This window comes from Parasteatoda tepidariorum, chromosome 5 (assembly GCF_982258835.1).
Source record: "Parasteatoda tepidariorum strain Cologne lab strain chromosome 5, Ptep-v5.0, whole genome shotgun sequence".
Lineage (NCBI taxonomy): Eukaryota > Metazoa > Arthropoda > Arachnida > Araneae > Theridiidae > Parasteatoda > Parasteatoda tepidariorum.
This window is the reverse complement of record NC_141759.1, coordinates 76,148,501-76,166,677: the sequence shown is the minus strand read 5'-3', so window position 1 is coordinate 76,166,677 and position 18,177 is coordinate 76,148,501. Positions and strand designations below refer to the sequence as shown.

The 18,177-nt window shown below is 31.0% G+C and overlaps 1 protein-coding gene across 15 annotated transcripts in view; it reads left to right on the top strand.

The window, feature by feature from the left end:
- LOC107450601 (uncharacterized) overlaps positions 1-18,177 on the top strand; it is a 133,080-nt gene that overhangs the window by 77,499 nt on the left and 37,404 nt on the right. Inside the window, exon 1 of one of the 15 annotated variants that reach the window (XM_071185655.2) lies at positions 16,454-16,576. The exons of 5 other annotated variants lie outside the window; for them this stretch is intronic. Coding sequence is in view for 3 of the 10 variants with exons in the window: in XM_016066425.4 (XP_015921911.3) it covers positions 17,582-17,603 (22 nt within the window). In the remaining 7 variants the exon portion in view is untranslated. Of the gene's footprint in view, positions 1-16,453; positions 17,604-18,177 lie in introns of those variants that run through there. 9 more of the 15 variants (XM_016066427.4, XM_016066425.4, XM_016066430.4 and 6 more) reach the window with 9 other exon arrangements.

Below are 18,177 nucleotides of genomic sequence, written 5' to 3'. Positions count from 1 at the left end.
CATCAGAAAAAGTGTCTTCCTCACTCACAACCTCATCCAAAAGCTTTCACAGCTTCTCTATTTCCTTTCCGTGCGGAGTCGCCATGTTGTAGCTAAAAAAAAACTCCAAACACAAAAAGTAGCAATGTTCAAAATGCATCTTTTCGACTAACGTGAAAAGTCGCGTGGGGTCCAGTCACACCCCTAACTTGCTAGCATCTTTGTCAAAGAAAGAATAATGACCCTTTGGAATTTGTAATACTTGATATAGGGTGGTGGGCATATAAAATTAGACTACTGAAAAGAAAGAAATTTCAAGGTGAATAGAAGAAAAGAAATTCTGTTTACAAAATCATCACGCGTCCTGCCGAGTTAAATTTTAAATTACCTATGTTAGTGAAAAAGAATTTGTCAAAAGGGATTTTTCTCTTAGTATCCTCCTAAGTTGAGTAATTCTGAGAGATATTCTGTTATCACAATTTTATTACCATGATAGAGGGCAATATTTTTCTTTTTTTTTCAAGTTTTCATATTCATCAATATTTTTATTGCCTAAATGACAACTATCTGCGTAATATGATATCCGATAACAATCGTGATCTATAAAACTCGAATAATCATTGTATTCCTTATTTATTGCTGTGCATAATGTTGACGTAATTACTAATGCCGTTAATTATATATTGTATATTTGTTATCTATTGTAAGACAAAGTATTCAAAATATATCGTAAGAAGACTTTTTTAAATATTGCTTTCAGGATGTCTAAATAATATCGATATCCAGCTCCAGTTTATTAATCCACCATTGCGAAGATGTAAAAATATTCCCCCATTGTGATTTATGTAAAAATATACTGTTTTACAAGAAGGTGGGAGTGTCAAAAAGTTTGGTTCTGTTATGCTCATTTCAAACTTTTCATGCTCATCTTGACCATTTTAAATTTGTTTTACCGTTTTAATCATTATTGTGTTTGAATCATTTTAGTTGAAGAGTTTTAGTGCCGTTAGTTAGAATATTATAAAGATTTGCTGAATTTCTAAAAGCTATAACGAGCCTTGAAAAGTAGGGTTAATAAAGAGGGGGGGGGTTCTTCTTTAAAATCAAAACGTCTAATTACAGTCTGAATCAACTAACAAAAATTCAAACAAATGCAAAAATAAAATTTTTAGTGCGGATGTAAAAACGCTTATTTTGCCATTTAGCTACACTGAATAGCTTACGAGAAAAAACGGTGTGGAGAATAGCAGCGTGCTCACTTGATAGCCTGGTTGGTAGGGGCACTGGGCCGATGTCCAAGAGGTCGTGGGTTCCATCTCCTCCGGCCGTGTTGTAAATGGTGTCAAGTCACAAGTCCTCCATGTTCCCATAACAAATCATACCTCTGGGGGTTCTGATCCAAGAGTTTCCCTGTCTTCTGGATTGGTTCAAAATTACAAGGCTACGTATCTGAACATTAGTAGTCGTAAACCCGAAATTGAGTCGGTTGTTCAACGACGGTTAAAAAACACAGTGAATTCGCGATAACTCGAATCTGATAGGACTGACGAAAAACTTCGACATATCGGAAGTTCGACTTACCGTTAGTTTCGGTTTTGGAATTTCAAAATAGTGTTGGATTATTTAATTAATGCTTATTAATTACACATCTTCTAAATGCTTAAATATTTAAGATCATTTTTCTGACAAGCCATTTACGATAAGACTGTTTGAAGCACTTTATGATACACTGGTCCATCGGCTGCAACTTTGCTGTTGTGTTTGGCGGGAGAAACTGCAAGTTTACTGCTTTCAAATCAGGTAGATCACTATGCACTATCCATTAAGAGTATCACTTTTCTTTTTTTAGCGAAGAATTTCCGATCCAATTTTCTTACATAGTCTTCAAATAAAACTGATGTCATCCAAAACTTTTTGTTAGACTTGTAATCCAAAGGATACGTTTTTATATTCTTGAAACATCGGGAGATTTCGGTATTTTCCGATTAACAAGTAAGGGCAATTTCTCTGACCCAGACGCATTTCCTCCAACTAGGACAGTCAAACGCTCCTTGCTCATTTTACCACCTGAGCAGTTTTCATCCTTAAACATCATAGTCTTATTTGGAAGACATTTAAAAAATAAATCCATTTCATCAATATTGAAAACACCATTTTCACTGTATCCTTGAAGTTAATTTGGTAACGTTTCATTTAACCACTGTTCACATACTTCAAGAGGGACAGCTTTAGCTTCTCCATGAAGAGTGCAAAAGACATTGTGTGTGTGTTGCAAAGGAAGGGGCAAGATATCAGCTCCTAGCTTTTTTTTCTTGCTTTAAAAGATTTTAAAAAAAATCGAGTTACAGGGAGTAAAATTCGAGTAATCGAGAATAATTAGCATGAAATTGAAGATAAAAGGGCCGGGACCTCATAAAAAATATAGTTATAGTAATATTCGAGTTATCGTACTTCGAGTTATAGCGAATTGACTGTATAAATTAAAAATCACTACTCTAGATAAAATTAAAATCAATTTAAAAATCATAAACAGCTAACTGCGTCATTGATTTTTAGGCATTCCATATCTATTGAGATTAATATATTGCGTGTTGCAGTGCTTTTTTTATATATATAGGTTTATTGATCTTGGTTAAATTTGCGAGAGAGAAATTTAAGTTATACCCGAAAAACATTATACAGTGAATTCGCGATAACTCGAATCTGATAGGACTGACGAAAAACTTCGACATATCGGAAGTTCGACTTACCGTTAGTTTCGGTTTTGGACTTTCAAAATATTGTCGGATTATTTAATTAATGCTCATTAATTACAAATCTTCTAAATGCTTACAATATTTAAGATCATTTTTCTGACAAACCATTTACGATAAGACTGTTTGAAGCACTTTATGATACCCTGGTCCATTGGCTGCAACTTTGCTGTTGTGTTTGGCGGGACAAGTTTACTGCTTACAAATTAGGTAGATAACTATGCGTTGTGCATTTATCCATAAAAAGTATCACTTTTCTTTTTTTAGCGAAGAATTTCCGATCCAATTTTCTTACGTAGTCTTCAAATAAAACTGATGTCGTCCAAAACTTTCTGTTAGAATTCTAATCCAAAGAATACGTTTTTACATTCTTGAAACATCGGGGATTTCGGTATTTTCCTCCAACTAGGACAGTCAAACGATCCTTGCTCATTTTACCCCCCGAGCAGTTTCCATCCTTAAACATAGTCTTATTTGGAAGACATTTAAAAAATAAACCCATTTTATCAATATTGAAGACATCATTTTAACTGTATCCTTGAAGTAAATTTGGTAACGTTTCATTTAACCACTGTTCACATACTTCAAGAGGGACAGCTTTGGCTTCTCCATGAAGAGTGCGAAAGACATTGTGCGTGTGTTGCAAAGGAAGGGGCAAGATATCAGCTCCTAGGTTTTTCTTTTTGCTTTAAAAGACCCCAAAAAAAATCGAGTTAAAGGGAGTAAAATTCGAGTAATCGAGAATAATTAACATGAAATTGAAGATAAAAGGGTCGGGACTTCATAAAAAACTCGAGTTATAGTAATAATCGAGTTATCGTACTTCGAGTTATAGCGAATTGACTGTATATTTGATAGTGACATAAACCACATTTTAAATTAAGTGGTTTTAATTAAGTGGGAGAGCGGTTTTTAGGGGGAAAGAATCATGATTCCCATCTGGACATAATAACATTATCTAGAACGTGGGCGGACCTGCACAGTTTTAACCCTGCTAAGAGTAGAAAAAAAATTTAAAAAAAAAGTCGGAGAAAATAATAAATAATGTTAGCGTATTTGAATGTATCATAATAATGTCAACTAAAAAGCTCTGCATACTAAAAATAAAAAAAGCATGAAGGTCACGAATTAATAAGCGGTTTTGGAATGTGCTAGTTCCTTACACATTGGGTGAGATTTGGTTCGCTATTGGAGGTCCGTGACCGAATTACATAGAATTACTTAGAGTCTTACTACTCTACAATAACAAAAAAACAAAAAAAAAAAAACACGTTTTTTTTTAATAAAAAAAAATATAATAAATAAATTTCCTATTTTTCATGAATTATTTTGTAAAGACGTTCAGTTCATTCAATTTTTCACACTTAGCCTTTCGAGGTTTGATGGACCGAGAGTAAATTACTATAGAAAACAAGTATTAAGAACAAGTATTAAATTCATATCATGAACAACGATAAATTTGCAAATATTCTCGGAATAATAAGAAGATAAAAATCTCTCACCATTTTTTTCTTCTTTCTTTTTTACCTCAGAGTGTTTTCCCACATTTAAATTTGGCAATACTACAGCCTTGCACACATGAATAAATTACATTGAGTGAGTACTGATTCTGTTAAAACGTATTTTTGCAAACAAAAATTACCTAAGATAAACTTGGGGAACTCCCCTCCCTGTTCGTTATCACTCGACAACCCCCAAACGGTGTCACAACATTCCATTGAACATTATTTTTATTCTCGGAATAATAGAATCTCTTATCTTGTCATTTGAGCGCCATAGGTTCGCCAAGAGGCGTTGGAGGCTACGTGTGTATGAGTCAGCCAAGGCCTATAAGGGGCTGTTGTGCTGAAGAAGAAGAAGAAGAAGGTTCGCCACACTAACTATCTGCATTTCGCTCATGTTGACCAGTCAGAGGGCGACGTCCAACGCCTGGTATATTGCCGACTCACTTCTATTATTTTAGTTATCGGAGTTATAAGATAACTAAAATAAGAATTACAGAAATAAAATCAAAATCTTAAGCTAAATAAAAGTTATTGGGCATATAGTGTTAGCCTGCCATAGAATTAGTAGATCACTGTGACTTTTCATACTTCATAGATTTTACATTCTTTTGTAAGTAATAACTGAACCATAATTTTATGAATCCGAGCCCGAAACGTTTTTTTTTTTTAATCCAGCAAACGATCCCGTTCTTGAGTCCGCTGCGCCTGTCTCATCTATATTACACGTATACAAACAAGAAGAGCTCGTTATAGTTTATCTACGGTAAGAACTCCTCCACGAAGTCTGAGGCCGCCTGCTGCTATAGAAGCAAAAGTAGCGCATTTCAAGGAGGGTAGCTTCTCTCTCTTCTTCAAGCGGGTAGCTACTCTATCGCTAACACAGAAGAACGAAGAAAAAAAAAAGATATTTGCTTCCTCTCCCCGACCCGAGCCAAAACCTGTCTTAAACAGTGACCTTACACCCCAACCTGAAATAGTAATACATCGTTACCATAGTCACCATCAAAGGTCCAGACGAATGGCTAAGGGAGTTCTTACTTTAGACAAACTATACATAACAGAACTGGTCGAACCTCTTTCCTGTTTTTGACAATAAATAAAAGTTCAGACAAGTATTTACATAGAAAATGAAACTGCAGACATACTCTTGCCATCATGCGTTGTCCATTATTAAGATGTAGGATAGGGCAGGGCTAAGTTGGGACTGACATCTAATGGCGTATATTTAAAATTCTTCCCCGCCACATCGTATTCAGGCTGTAAAAAAAAATATTTTTCGATTTATATGCAAACTTGGTGGAACATGAACTGAGTGATGGCGGACTCCATTAGGCCCGCGTCTATTTGTAGTGTCGATCAGATCTAGGGCATCGTGCTATGGTGCTTAGCGTTTTTAAAAAGTGCTTATTTTTGATTTTCGTTTTTTAAAAGCCCTTAAAGGTGCTTTTTTCATAGGGTGATTTTAAAAAGTGCTTGGTGTTCCCTTTTCGAAAATGATATTATTTTCCTCACCATGTCAATTTTCGTCACGTACAATTCATTCAACCACAATCTATTTCGGCGTACTGACGGTCCATAGCACCATAGCGCATGAAAGCGGCAATCATTTTACATGTTTGATGAAATACTTGCGAATCAGCACGTGCGTCTATTAAGCTAAGTTCGGTGAGAGTATTGCACTCTCGTGTGCAACTCTGCTGCATTCTCCAAGATATTTTCCATTTCAGGCTTTATTTTCCACCCTCGAACCGAAAAATCTCTCGATCTTTTTGTAATGGCTAATGTAATCAAAAAAGAAGTTCTTTGTCAGAAACTAGTTATTTTGTCATGATCCTGTAAAGTCTTTGAAAATTATTTTGCATTTTGTTAATGTATAAAGTGCTTAAAAATATTTTCGAGTGCTTAAAAAGTGCTTATTTTTTGCTGAAAAATCTGGCTACGTACCCTGTAGAAATTATAGAAACTTATTAAGTACCTATCTGAAAAAAAAAAAAAAAATAATAAGGAACTGCTTGATATAAAAATACCTTTAGAAGAAGTGTTGTTACCTATCAATTTATTGCCCCAAACTTTTCATATATTTTAAGCTAGATAATGGTTCGACGTCCTAAGAAAGCGGTTCCCAAAAGATGTTCCTCGGGGGGTTCCGTAAAATGATGACAGGGGTTCCGAGAGTTGGGATATTTTCAACCAGTAATAATGATATTTATATCCAGTCAGCAATCCATGATCTATTTATTATTTTGCTTGCCTACATAAACTTCTTTATTTAAGATGCGAAGGAAAAAAACTAGCAAAATTTAAAATCTGCTTATATTTATTGATAACAATTTATTGAATAAATTATAAAGATACTATGCACTTATAAATATTTCAAATGTATTTCTCAAAAAGCTTTCGAATTCAAAATAAAATAACTAAATTCAAGAATGAAAAAAAAAATTTTTTTCTTTGATAACTATTCGCATCGTTTAAAACAGTTCTTTTTTAAAAACCATAACTCAGCTATTTTATTCATTTTCAGCATTTGCGTACGCTAAGAAAAAATTCATAATATTAAATACTTCATTATACATATTAGTTTCAAAATAACCATAATTTTCTTTTCTTTTTTTTTTTTGTTAGTATATTTCATACCTGCCAACTCTTCCGGATTTTCCGGAAGATTTTTTTTTCATATTTAAAGTGGTAGTAAATATATACTCTTTTTTCTTTTATAAACTTAATTTTTAAATGATTTTGATCACCACTATTCTTACAAAAATTAAGCACATATATTAATATGCGTTACTATCATGGTTGTCAACTAAAGTTTTTTCAAATGCAACGTATTTGTTTGCTTAAAATTGAAGTTTTAATTCCATTTTAATACCACTGGGAAAAATGATAATGGAAGGGATTAAAAGTTGGCAGGTATGATATTTACATATTCATGGCTGTCAATGCAATATTTTTTAATAATGCCGGGGTTTCTACAAAAAGAAGCTGGATCGTGTAGGGTTCCATAGCCGAAACAAATTGAGAATCTCTGTACTAAAGTGATGAAGAGATCTTAAATTTTGTTTCATTACTTTAATAAAATTTAGTTTAATTAACTTCCACTTGGCATATCTTCCACAGAAAGCATAGAAATCGGAAGGTTTTTATTTTAAAACAGTAAAAGTTCGTTAAAGCGACAGTTCATATTATCATATCAAATTGTCGTTATAGCGAGATATTCGTTATAAGCAAATACACATTTAATGTTAAAATAGTAATGAAGAAAGTCACTTTTTTTCTTTCGTATTAAAGCAACAATTTTAACTTAAATTACATATCTTGAGTAGACAACTTTTGTGGACCACATGTCAATTGTCGGCTGAATGACGGTGAGTTTTATGCCTCCGTAATTTATGAAACGGTAAAATGTCTATGATGGGCACATGTCTTAAAAACGAACTTCCTAATCTTATCAAGATTTTGAAAGAAAAGAAGGGGGGGGGGAAATGAATGCCAAATACCTTTCAATGTGATGGATAACAGTGAATGTGGATTTGAATAGTAAGCTGTCACGATAAGGGGTCATGATGGATAATGATATGTGGTCAACAAAAGGTGTGTTCTTTTGATGTGCATGACAGGATTTTTTGAAATTGTGTTAGGAATATTTCTTTGCTGGTGGTCGTCATGTTACTTTGGAAAAATCTGGTTAATCGCTTTTCTGTATTTTTACCAGTTATAAATAAATAAAAAATTCGCACTAGAGCTACACAATGAGCTATTGGCCACGGTCTGGGAGACATCCCTAAGGATGATTCGAAGACAAGCCATCTTTATTTTGATCCTCTGCAGAGGGCATGGCTTCCCTTCTTTGATAGCCCGACGACCTGCACGCGAAGTCGAGCATTTTACGGTAGGACAGTTTAACGAGACCCGATACCTCGTACTTGCGGTTCCAAAGCAGACTGGCGAAAGTGGTCACCCACCCGCTTACTGACCGCAGCCATTATTGCTTGACTTTGGTGTGGGAACCGTGTCAGTCCACTGCGGGACAAAAATAGCAGAAGGCTAGTAATTTTGAATCATAATTCTTGTATCTTTGACGGTGACTTGGAAATTTGTCGTTATTTGGGGACTTAACGCACTGTACCGTATTCGTTATATCGAGCTTTTTCTGTATTAATTTTTAATGCAGTAGGCGCAAAGTAAGAAGTGTCTACAGTTCTTTCGCTGAAGAGGAGATACACAAACAGAACTGAAGCAACAGAAACTAGCTAAGTATAAACAAATATTATCGAACAATGCTCAGCGCGTAATGGGCGGAGCCTCTTAATTGTCTTGTCTCAACTTTCATTGGTCTTTGAGAAGCCAGGAACGAAATTCAATCGATTCTGTTACAATAACAATAACCGAACTAGCTTTAGAACTGGTATTGATTTAGGTTTTGAGCTAAGGTTTAGCAAATGGTTACGTTTTATCGTTAAGTTCAGTTAACTTTGCTACGTCATAAAATGAAAATTTTATGCTTTATCCATTAAAGGAAAACAGAAGGGATAAGTTCTAAAACCGGGTGAAAGTTCCCTAACCTCTCAATAATAGGAGCGTAGGCTGCCATTCGTCTGGAGTATTGTCGGTGAACTATAATTACTAGGTTGAACTGTTTCAAGTAGGGGGCGGAGTAAATGTTTAGAAGTTTTTTTTCCATCAAGTAGGTAAACAATAGATAGATTCTTCCTTCAGGACCAGGTCGAGAAAAAACGATCCTCTGGTAGGGAGCAAGCAGAGCTTAATAATACATGTAATATCGTATTATTAAGTATCGTATTATTATCGTATAATACATGTATTCTTTATAGTTCAACTTCTGTAAAATACAAAATATTTTGTATCCATACTTATTTTCGAAATATTTTTGAACTAGTGAAGAAAACTGTTTTGAATTTTATTTTGAAATAAAAATTAAGAATGACTTAAGAAAAAAGTGAACTTATTTGATTTGGAAATCAATCTCACCAAATTTTTTGTAAAAATGAGCCATGAATAAAGTAATCTTAAATTATCTGTTGATGAATTTTTACATTTTATTCATAATTTTTTTTTCCTTCAAATTTATATGCCTAATCTTATCGAAAATATAAATAGATAAGCTCAAGTTAAATAATGGCTAGTGCAGATAAGCCGAAGATAGCGAATGGTTATTGTTTTGAAATGTGTCGAAGAATACCGTGGTCGTCAAGAGGGATTCTTGAAAAACTGTAGACAAAGTATAGTATAGAAAAGAGAATATCTGATACTTTTGTGTATCTTTTCTTAACGCTCTTTATTTTTCCTTTATAGAAAAAAGGGTACAAGAAGAAAGTGTTCATTAGGAAAACGTACATAAAATTTATCTTTTTTTAAAAAGGCATTATATTTTTTTAACGATGGTACAAGAAAAATGAATTGTATTTTCTAAGAATTATGTTTATTGCTAAAATAGATGCCAAAATTTCTGTTGTTCGACCAATCCATTGACATGCCTTTTCTTAGTTCTCACTATTTTTCTTATCGATAGAAGGTAGAAGAAATGAACAATAAGAAAAGGTACTTAAAAGGGCATTAGGTTTGTATAAGATGGTACAGAAAAAAATTATTTGCATTTTTCATTTTTTTTCCTTAAAAATCAGGCTTATTGCAAAACTAGATGCCAGAATTTTTCAACCAATTCAATGATTTACCTTTGCTCCCAATTATCCTATAATGCAGAAAAAGAAGGTACAAGAAGAATTTTATGTACTTTTTCTTAGTGCTCTCTATTTTTCCTTTATGGAAAAAAGGGTACAAGAAGAAAGTGATCATTAAGAAAACGTACATAAAATGTATCTTTTTCTAAAAGGTATTATATTTTTTTATCGATGGTACAAGAAAAATGAATTGTATTTTCTAAGAATTAGGTTTATTGCTAAAATAGATGCCAAAATTTTTGTTGTTCAACCAATCCATTGACATGCCTTTTCTTAATTCTAACTATTTTCTTTATCGATAGCGGGTAAAAGATAATGAGCACTAAGAAAAAGTACTTAAAAAGTATTATTTTTAAGGGCATTAGGTTTGTTTGTGTAAGATGGTACAGGAAAAAATTATTTGCATTTTTTTTTTTTTTTAAAAGAATCGGGTTATTGCAAAACTAGATGTCAGAATTTTTCATCGGCTCATGTACTTTTCGTTGTGCTCTCAATTATCCTGTATAGAAAAAGAGGGTACAAGAAGAAACTGAGCACTGAGAAAACGTATCCTTTTTAAAGACGTTATGTTTGCTTAAAGGTGGTCCATAAAAAATGATATGCATTTTCATAGAGCCAGGCTTATTGCACAACTAGATGCCAGAATTTCTTTGTCATCCAATAACATAAAATATCAGCTGATTGTGTAAGTTCGTGTCCGACAACAAATGAAGCACATTTTCTTAAGAAGTATTATTTATTCAGCATTCTTGTTATTTCTTCCATTTTTCTATAACTGTCTCTCAATGTCTTACACATTTTGAACACTTTTGTTTTGAAATTGTGTGGTTTTTTTAAGAAGAAAGTCGTGCAGACATTTTTGATTTCTTCCTCAGAATGATTATTTTCCCGCTGTTTTTAATTTCTCTCACTCAATAAACTTATATTTTTGGTGCAAACAGAATACAAATCATCAGTAATTATTATTATTATTTTTTAAACGTTTCACATATTTTGAATTCTTTCTTAGTGCTGAAATATTTTTCTCTTGATTTTTAAATTTTTTTCCTTCAAAAACTGATCTCTTACATGTTGCTAGTTTCTTTGCCAAATTTTTATTATTATTATTTCTTCTTATTATTTTTTTTAAACGTGTCACATACTTTGAATTCTATATTTAAAGAAGGAATATTTTCTCTCATCGTTTTTTATTTATTATTTTTTTTTTTTAAGTTATTTTTTTAACCTTTTTCTAGTTCCCCCCCCCGGATTCTTCGTATTTTTATTTGTTTATTATTGTCATTATTATTTATTTTAAACTTTCACATACTTTAAATTTTTTCTTAGTGCAAAAATATTTTACTCCTTCCGTTTTCTAAATTTCTTTCTTCAAAAACTGATTTTCTACCTGTTTTTAGTTTCTTCTCCAAATTATTATTATTTTTAAGAATAGAATGCAGCCTATACGCATTTTTGACGTATTTTCAAGGATTTAAATATCTTTGAATTTTCTTCTTTCTGTAAAAATTCATGTTTTTCTGTAAAAGAGTCTAAGTACGTATTTGATTTCTTCTAAAGAATGATTTTTTTTTTGTTGCTATCTTTAATTTTTTCACGGAATGACATTTTTGTTGTTGTTGTTGCGTTTGATTTTTTTCCACAGAATGGTTCTTTTTTCACCTCAACGTAGAGAATGCTAGTCATAATACAAAAAATATCTAAGAAATGTATTGCATGTTCTGATCATTCCATACATCAAAATATCCATATTCGAATTAAAGAATAGTTCACTTCAAAGTTAATATGCTTCTTTCTCTCCATACATAAGAATTTTCTTAAATAGTAATTAATTAAGTACATAGCCTATTCAAAATTATTAGCAGCATACGAAATTAACAGAATGTGTTTGTATGATTTCGTAAAGTACGTATCTAAGGGATGTCATACGTGTAACTATAATGAGATACACATAAAACGAATGCCGCTGCCCAAATATTTGTGGCTAATTATTAGGATACATATACAATATTCTTTCTATTCCAGCCATTATGTTAAATATGTTTTCTAAAAATGTATTACATTAATTGAGGATTTTTGGTGCTTTTGAATTTTTTTTTATCAAGCTAATGCATTCTTGCCAACTTCTACGCTTTTTGCAAAACATTTTTTAGAGTGGTAAACATTTCGAAACAGAAGCATTCAAAATTTTTGGTAATTTTGCCAATATTTTAGAAGCTTCATCGCAAAAGAGATGAAACAAAGTGACGTCCCGTATGAACTTTTAAATCATTTATATGATGTAGTGGTACGGAAAATAAGTTTAAATGAATAAAGAAGAATACCAGAGTTGGCAAGATTTAGGACGATGGATTATTCTGCGGTTAAAACCGTCCTGTCCAAAACCCTTTTATTCAAATTACGTCATGATTCATTATTTATTATTATGCAAAAACATAATTTATCAGTATCAGAAGCATATTTATTCATATTTAAAGGATAAGGTATTCACTTTTGTTGTTCATCGAGTTGTGGAGCTTCAAAAGTTATTAATCATTTCCTCTTATATCATTTCCCTTTAATAAATTAAAGTAAATTGTATAAAAGGTATCAAATATTTATTAATATATGTAATTATTATCTGTACAGTGGTTACACATATAGAATTTTTACCTTTTAGCTATGTTCTAGGTTTTGTAACTTTAAGACAATTTTAGTCAGATTAGGACAGTTTAAGACATTAAAACCCACGTGTCCTGTCCAAAACCAGTTTAGGACTGCCAAAACCCCACCATTAAAACATAAACTTAGCTACCACTAGAATAAATTTTTACAAAAGCGTAGAAAGTTGGCAGTTCTTCTAATGCTTTAACATGCTCTATGTAACTAACGATTGTATATTGCACCATTTATTCGATATCAAAAAACAACAAGATTGGAAGGGATATAAGATAAATAATAAATTTGGTATTGTTATGGTAAAAAAATCTTAAACATTAAATGTAGTTTGAATGTTATTTCAATATTTGTATGGCTTTCCTCTTCAAATAATGAAAAAAAAAATTTTTTCTAAGAACAACAAAAAATTGAAGTATCTATAGTAAATTTCCTTATTAATAAAGTAATTTATATTTTTTTCTAATTCCTGAAAATTTAAACTATTTTTGAGCAAGACGCTACAGAAATAATAAATTGTTGATTTGACACTTTCAAATAAATAAATTAATAAAAGTTATTTTCCTGTTTGAAAAAGCTTACATTTTTATAATACAACCTTATCTAGTTTTATTTTCTTAATTATTAAAAGGTTATTTTTTTAATTATTGTAAGTTACATTATATTTATAAAGACAATAATTAACAGGCAATAATTTTCTTTGAAACTAAGTGCTTTTTTATCCGAAATAAAGTTATGTAAGTTAACTGTTTTTATATCATTTTGATTACGCATTTTTCATTTTAAAACTATTAACCAAAAAAGGTAATTTATTTTTAAAAATAACTTTATAGACTTAGACTTTATAGACAATAACTTAAGCTATAATGCATTTTATAGTATTAAATAAATAGTTTTATCTTAAACTGAAATATTTAATATTTTTAAGCAGATATGAAAATATATTCTTTATAAAATTTTGAAGCTATTTCGTTATTTATTCTTTCAAAATAGTGATATTTAATTGTTTCGTATAAAAATAAGGCTTACAAGTTAAAGCAATTAAATGCTTTTTTTTTTTTTTAAGTATTATGATTTTTTGATAAAATTGTAAAATCAAAATATTTTGTCAAATAAATGTTGTGAAATTTATATTAAGATCTTTACATCTTTGATTACATTTCCATATAGCAATATTTAGCCATTTGTGCTCATTGTATCTGTTTATTATTTCTTCAGCATGGAATATTTTGTAAGTATTATTTTTCAATTCTGCAAAGTTTTTTTTGTGGAACTCACTGATCCACCCTCAAAAGAATGTTTTTTGAAGTGGCAAAAAGTTAAAAGCTTAAACTTGCAGAATTCTGTTATATATACAACTCATTAAGGGTTCACCACGTGGTAACTGAAACACAGTGGCATTTTATTTGGACTTAGAAATTTTTCCAATGGTGGGTAAAATGATTTTAAGTCAAATTTATTTAACTTGAATTATACATTAGAACAGATATTTTGCTACCACAGGAAAAAATTTGTGTAGAAATTATGTGTTTGCATCTGTGTTAGTTATTTAGTTGACAAATCTTTCCTACGTATGTTCCCGTCATGGGGATATTTCAAGATGAATGGGAAAAGGGCCATTTAGGCCTCAGATGCCCAGTTCTACAACAACGAACGAACGAATGTTTAGTTGACAATGTTGCTTTTTTAAAATTTTTTTCTTCTTTTCCCCTTAACGTTCTGAACCAAATTAAGATTGTTTAGTGTTTAGTTTAACCAATTCGAATGTAGAAAATATTTGTGCAAAGACAGTTAAAATCTTTTTCTTGTATCGCACATTATTTTAGATTCTTATAGTTTCTTTTCCAGGCATATTGGATTGTGTTGTAAAGTAATACAGTTTTTGACGACTTTTTATATTCAAACAAAGTTTTCAGTCAAGTTTTGTCTTTTAGCTATTTTTAAAGTTATTCCAGTACATTTAATTTTAATATACATTGAAAATTGTGACTTATGTATTAAGGTTAAAAAAAATTTCTTAAGTTAAGAGTAAATTTGTCCGTCATTATTAAAAAAATATTTATATTATTGAAAATTTTGACCTTCAGGATTCAGAATTTTCTTTAAGGTTACTCGTTGTACGCTCAATTTCAATTGGATTAACTGAAAAAAAAAGATTGAAATACTTATATGATTTTTTGCCTGGATTCTATTAAGTAGCAAGAACACAGAATTAAACTAGAACGGTATTTATTAGGAACAAGGCATCTCATCATATTTAGGAGGACAAATAAAACACGTTTCTTAAATTGCTCAGAATTGAAACAAGTAACGTTTTATTTTTATTAGCCAGCTTTATATCCGAATAATGGCAGGGGTCTGTCTAGGTTTTTCTGACAGGTACCTATTTTGTGAAAATTTAGACGTAATTTGTGAAAAATTAAAAATTATATTAAAAAATCAACACAAAAATATGGATTTATCGTTTCTTAAGGGATACAAAAATGACATTTTAAGAAAAAGTATTTTGTGAAACTACCGTTTTTCCTAAAATTGAATTTGTGAAACTACCGTTTTTCCTAAAGTTGAATTTGTGAAGGTACCGCTAAACGGTAGTAAATTCGGCCTGGACAGACCCCTGAATGGTAATTACTTCTGTTTTGAAGTCTCCTTGAATTAACAATAGTTTTAAAGGAAGCTTGTTAACAAATTTCACCAAAATTTTTACGTTTGGAAACAACTTGATACTAATACTTTAGCATCAGATTTTTTTTCTTTCTGATCTAACAATGTTTTCAGATAATACAAATAGTTTAAAAAAAAAAAAAATTGGTTGGTAATTTTTTTCTTTTTGACATAAGCGTAAGCAGGACATAGGATAGACACGAAAAAAGCCTCTTTAACTTAATCGATCTCTGCTGTTCCACTTATCTGTTTATTAGCAGATAAGTTCTTATCTTAATAAATTTTTCAAAATGCCATTTTATAATCCGTTCTGACATATTCTTCTCTCATCTGCATCACATGCATATTTCATCAAAATAAATTATAACTAAACAAATCAAAATTAACAATCATGATACATTTAATTCAGCTTTCAATTTCCGTCTTGGGTTGACTTTCCTTGTAAGTCTTTCAGCCAACAAATTGATTTAAGTTTGGAGGTAACTTTAAAATACTTGCTTACGTCGTAGTATTTCGTTCCCTCAAGAAAATATATGATACGAGGATAAGATATCTCTCCTTTAAGATACAGCGAAAATTATTGGATGAAACGATATGTCGTTAAGTAGGTATCATACCATAGAAATAACATGATCTTTGGCAAGCGAGTTATCGCATCATCAGCTATCTTAGAGCTAGGCGAGTTATCTCGTTCGCAGCATTTTCGAAGACGAATTATCTCGTCCGTTAAGGCGAAGGAATCAATACCATTTTTCGTTTGTTTTACAACTGAAAAATGTATGCAAATAGTTATTCGTGGCATAGCATGATTGACATATTAATTTTGTGTTGGTTAAATTAACTTATTCAAAAAGAAACAAGCGAAAGAAATTTATTTAACAAAAAGAATTTAAAAACTTAAGATAAGGTCCAAAAAAAAATTTTTTTTAATTAAATATATTTAGCTAATTTTTCTTTATAAAAAATGAAAACAATAAGAAAATTGTAACAAATTTAAGAAAATATGCAATTTTTTTAAAAAAAAGAAGAAAAAAAAACGATATTTAGCATTCCAAACTATTTCGGTTAAGCGACATCATGATACTGCGAGTATCATATTGGATATTAACCATCTAACATTCTCCATCGACTAAAACGAAAAACCTTCCTCCCTTTTCTGCTAGAACGCGATACTGATCTTTTGGCACGGTTCCAAAACCAGTTGTGAAATTGTTTGTCAATTTCCTGGAAACGAGGTCGAATTCCAGGCTATACTGGGCGATATGACCTTGAGCCAACCAATCAGGAAGAAGCCAGAACTGGTTTCGACTAGTTGAGCCAGGTGAAAATTTCAAGCAATCTCAATGTACATGTATGGGTTGTCTATGACGTCACGCATATAAATAGGCTTTAAACCATTGTTCGTGAAAATTTTCGTTCAGTCCGATGGTCTTGTTAGTGAGTGTTGTGAAGACGAAATTGTTTTGAAATATTTTTAAATATGATTAAAAAATAATTAATTAATTAAAATCGTTTGAGTTGAAGATTTTGCGTTTATTCATCAAAGTAGGCTTAACACCGCCAGCTACCAGTCTCGGCGCTCATGACTGTCACAAAATAGGAAATTCGTGATTTAATTGGTTGTTGCGGGTGCGCGAAATTTTCATTATTTACATCAATAAAATTTTGTGAATTGATGTGTTGTCACATGTTATGTTATCTTAAGAATTTCCTCTAATGATTCCATCAATTTCAAATGATCAGTCAGGTCATTGATCGTTGCAATATTATTATGGATAATATCATCCTGTGTGGGATTAGTCCTGGAATAATCACAATGGTAATAAAGAATCACGCACGTTTTTAAATGGAACCGGATTTTAACCGTGATCACTAATCACGATTTTTATTTGTTGACACGGTGGTGGCTGTCAATTTGCGTCATGGAATTTTATTATATAATTAAACTGTTATTTTAATATCACCATACATATGATTTTTTTTCTTTCATTTTAATGTTTTATGTATGTCCGACGTGTTCTTTTTTTATAGAATTCAGAAAGATGATATCGTTAAAAATGTTCTGTCGAATCAATGATTATTATAAATATTATTTATGAACGCTTTTGTTAATCTGTTATTTGTTGAATCAGTATTTCTTTGTTAAAAAAAGATGTTCTTAAGCACTTTTCGCCTTCACAAAGTTATTTACTTTTAAATAAAATTAATGTGAACTTCTCACAAAAGCAATGTGTCAACACATTCTACTTAAAGATAGTGTTTTACAATTATTATTGCTGATCTGGTAAACTGTCATTGCTAGTTATGTTACAGTGTGACAAATGTGATGGGTAACAACATTAAAAAAGGTATATTTATGATGAAAAATGCTGTTATGATGATATAAATAAATACTGTTGCATGCATTTTATTTTACATGATGTATTTTTTTTTATTGAGCTTTGATGTGCAATGATTTAAAAACTATTAATTTTCATTTGAAGACAAATAATATAACTTTTTGAAATATGACAATAACTGGAATTGTTTTGCTTAATAATAATCTTAATAGGAAAAAGGCACAGTAATGAATGATATAATATATTGCATACTAAGGAATAACACATTGAAAAAAGGAATACTAGTGATGAATAATACTGTTTTTCTTTGTAATTATATAAACAAACTTGATAATAAATGGAATTTTTTTATTAAACTTGAGACTATCTATTTTAACTGCTGTTAATTGTGCAGATTTTTTTTCTGTATTCATAAACAAAGTGTGTCAACAAAAAAAAGCATTAATTTGAGGAATATTCATCTAAGTGTGCAATTTTTACATATTTTAATCATCTAATGGAGTACTGGTTAACTCTAAATAGATATAATTTGTTCTAAATTGCACTATCTCTGAGTGCTGTCATGAGTACTATCATAGTTTTG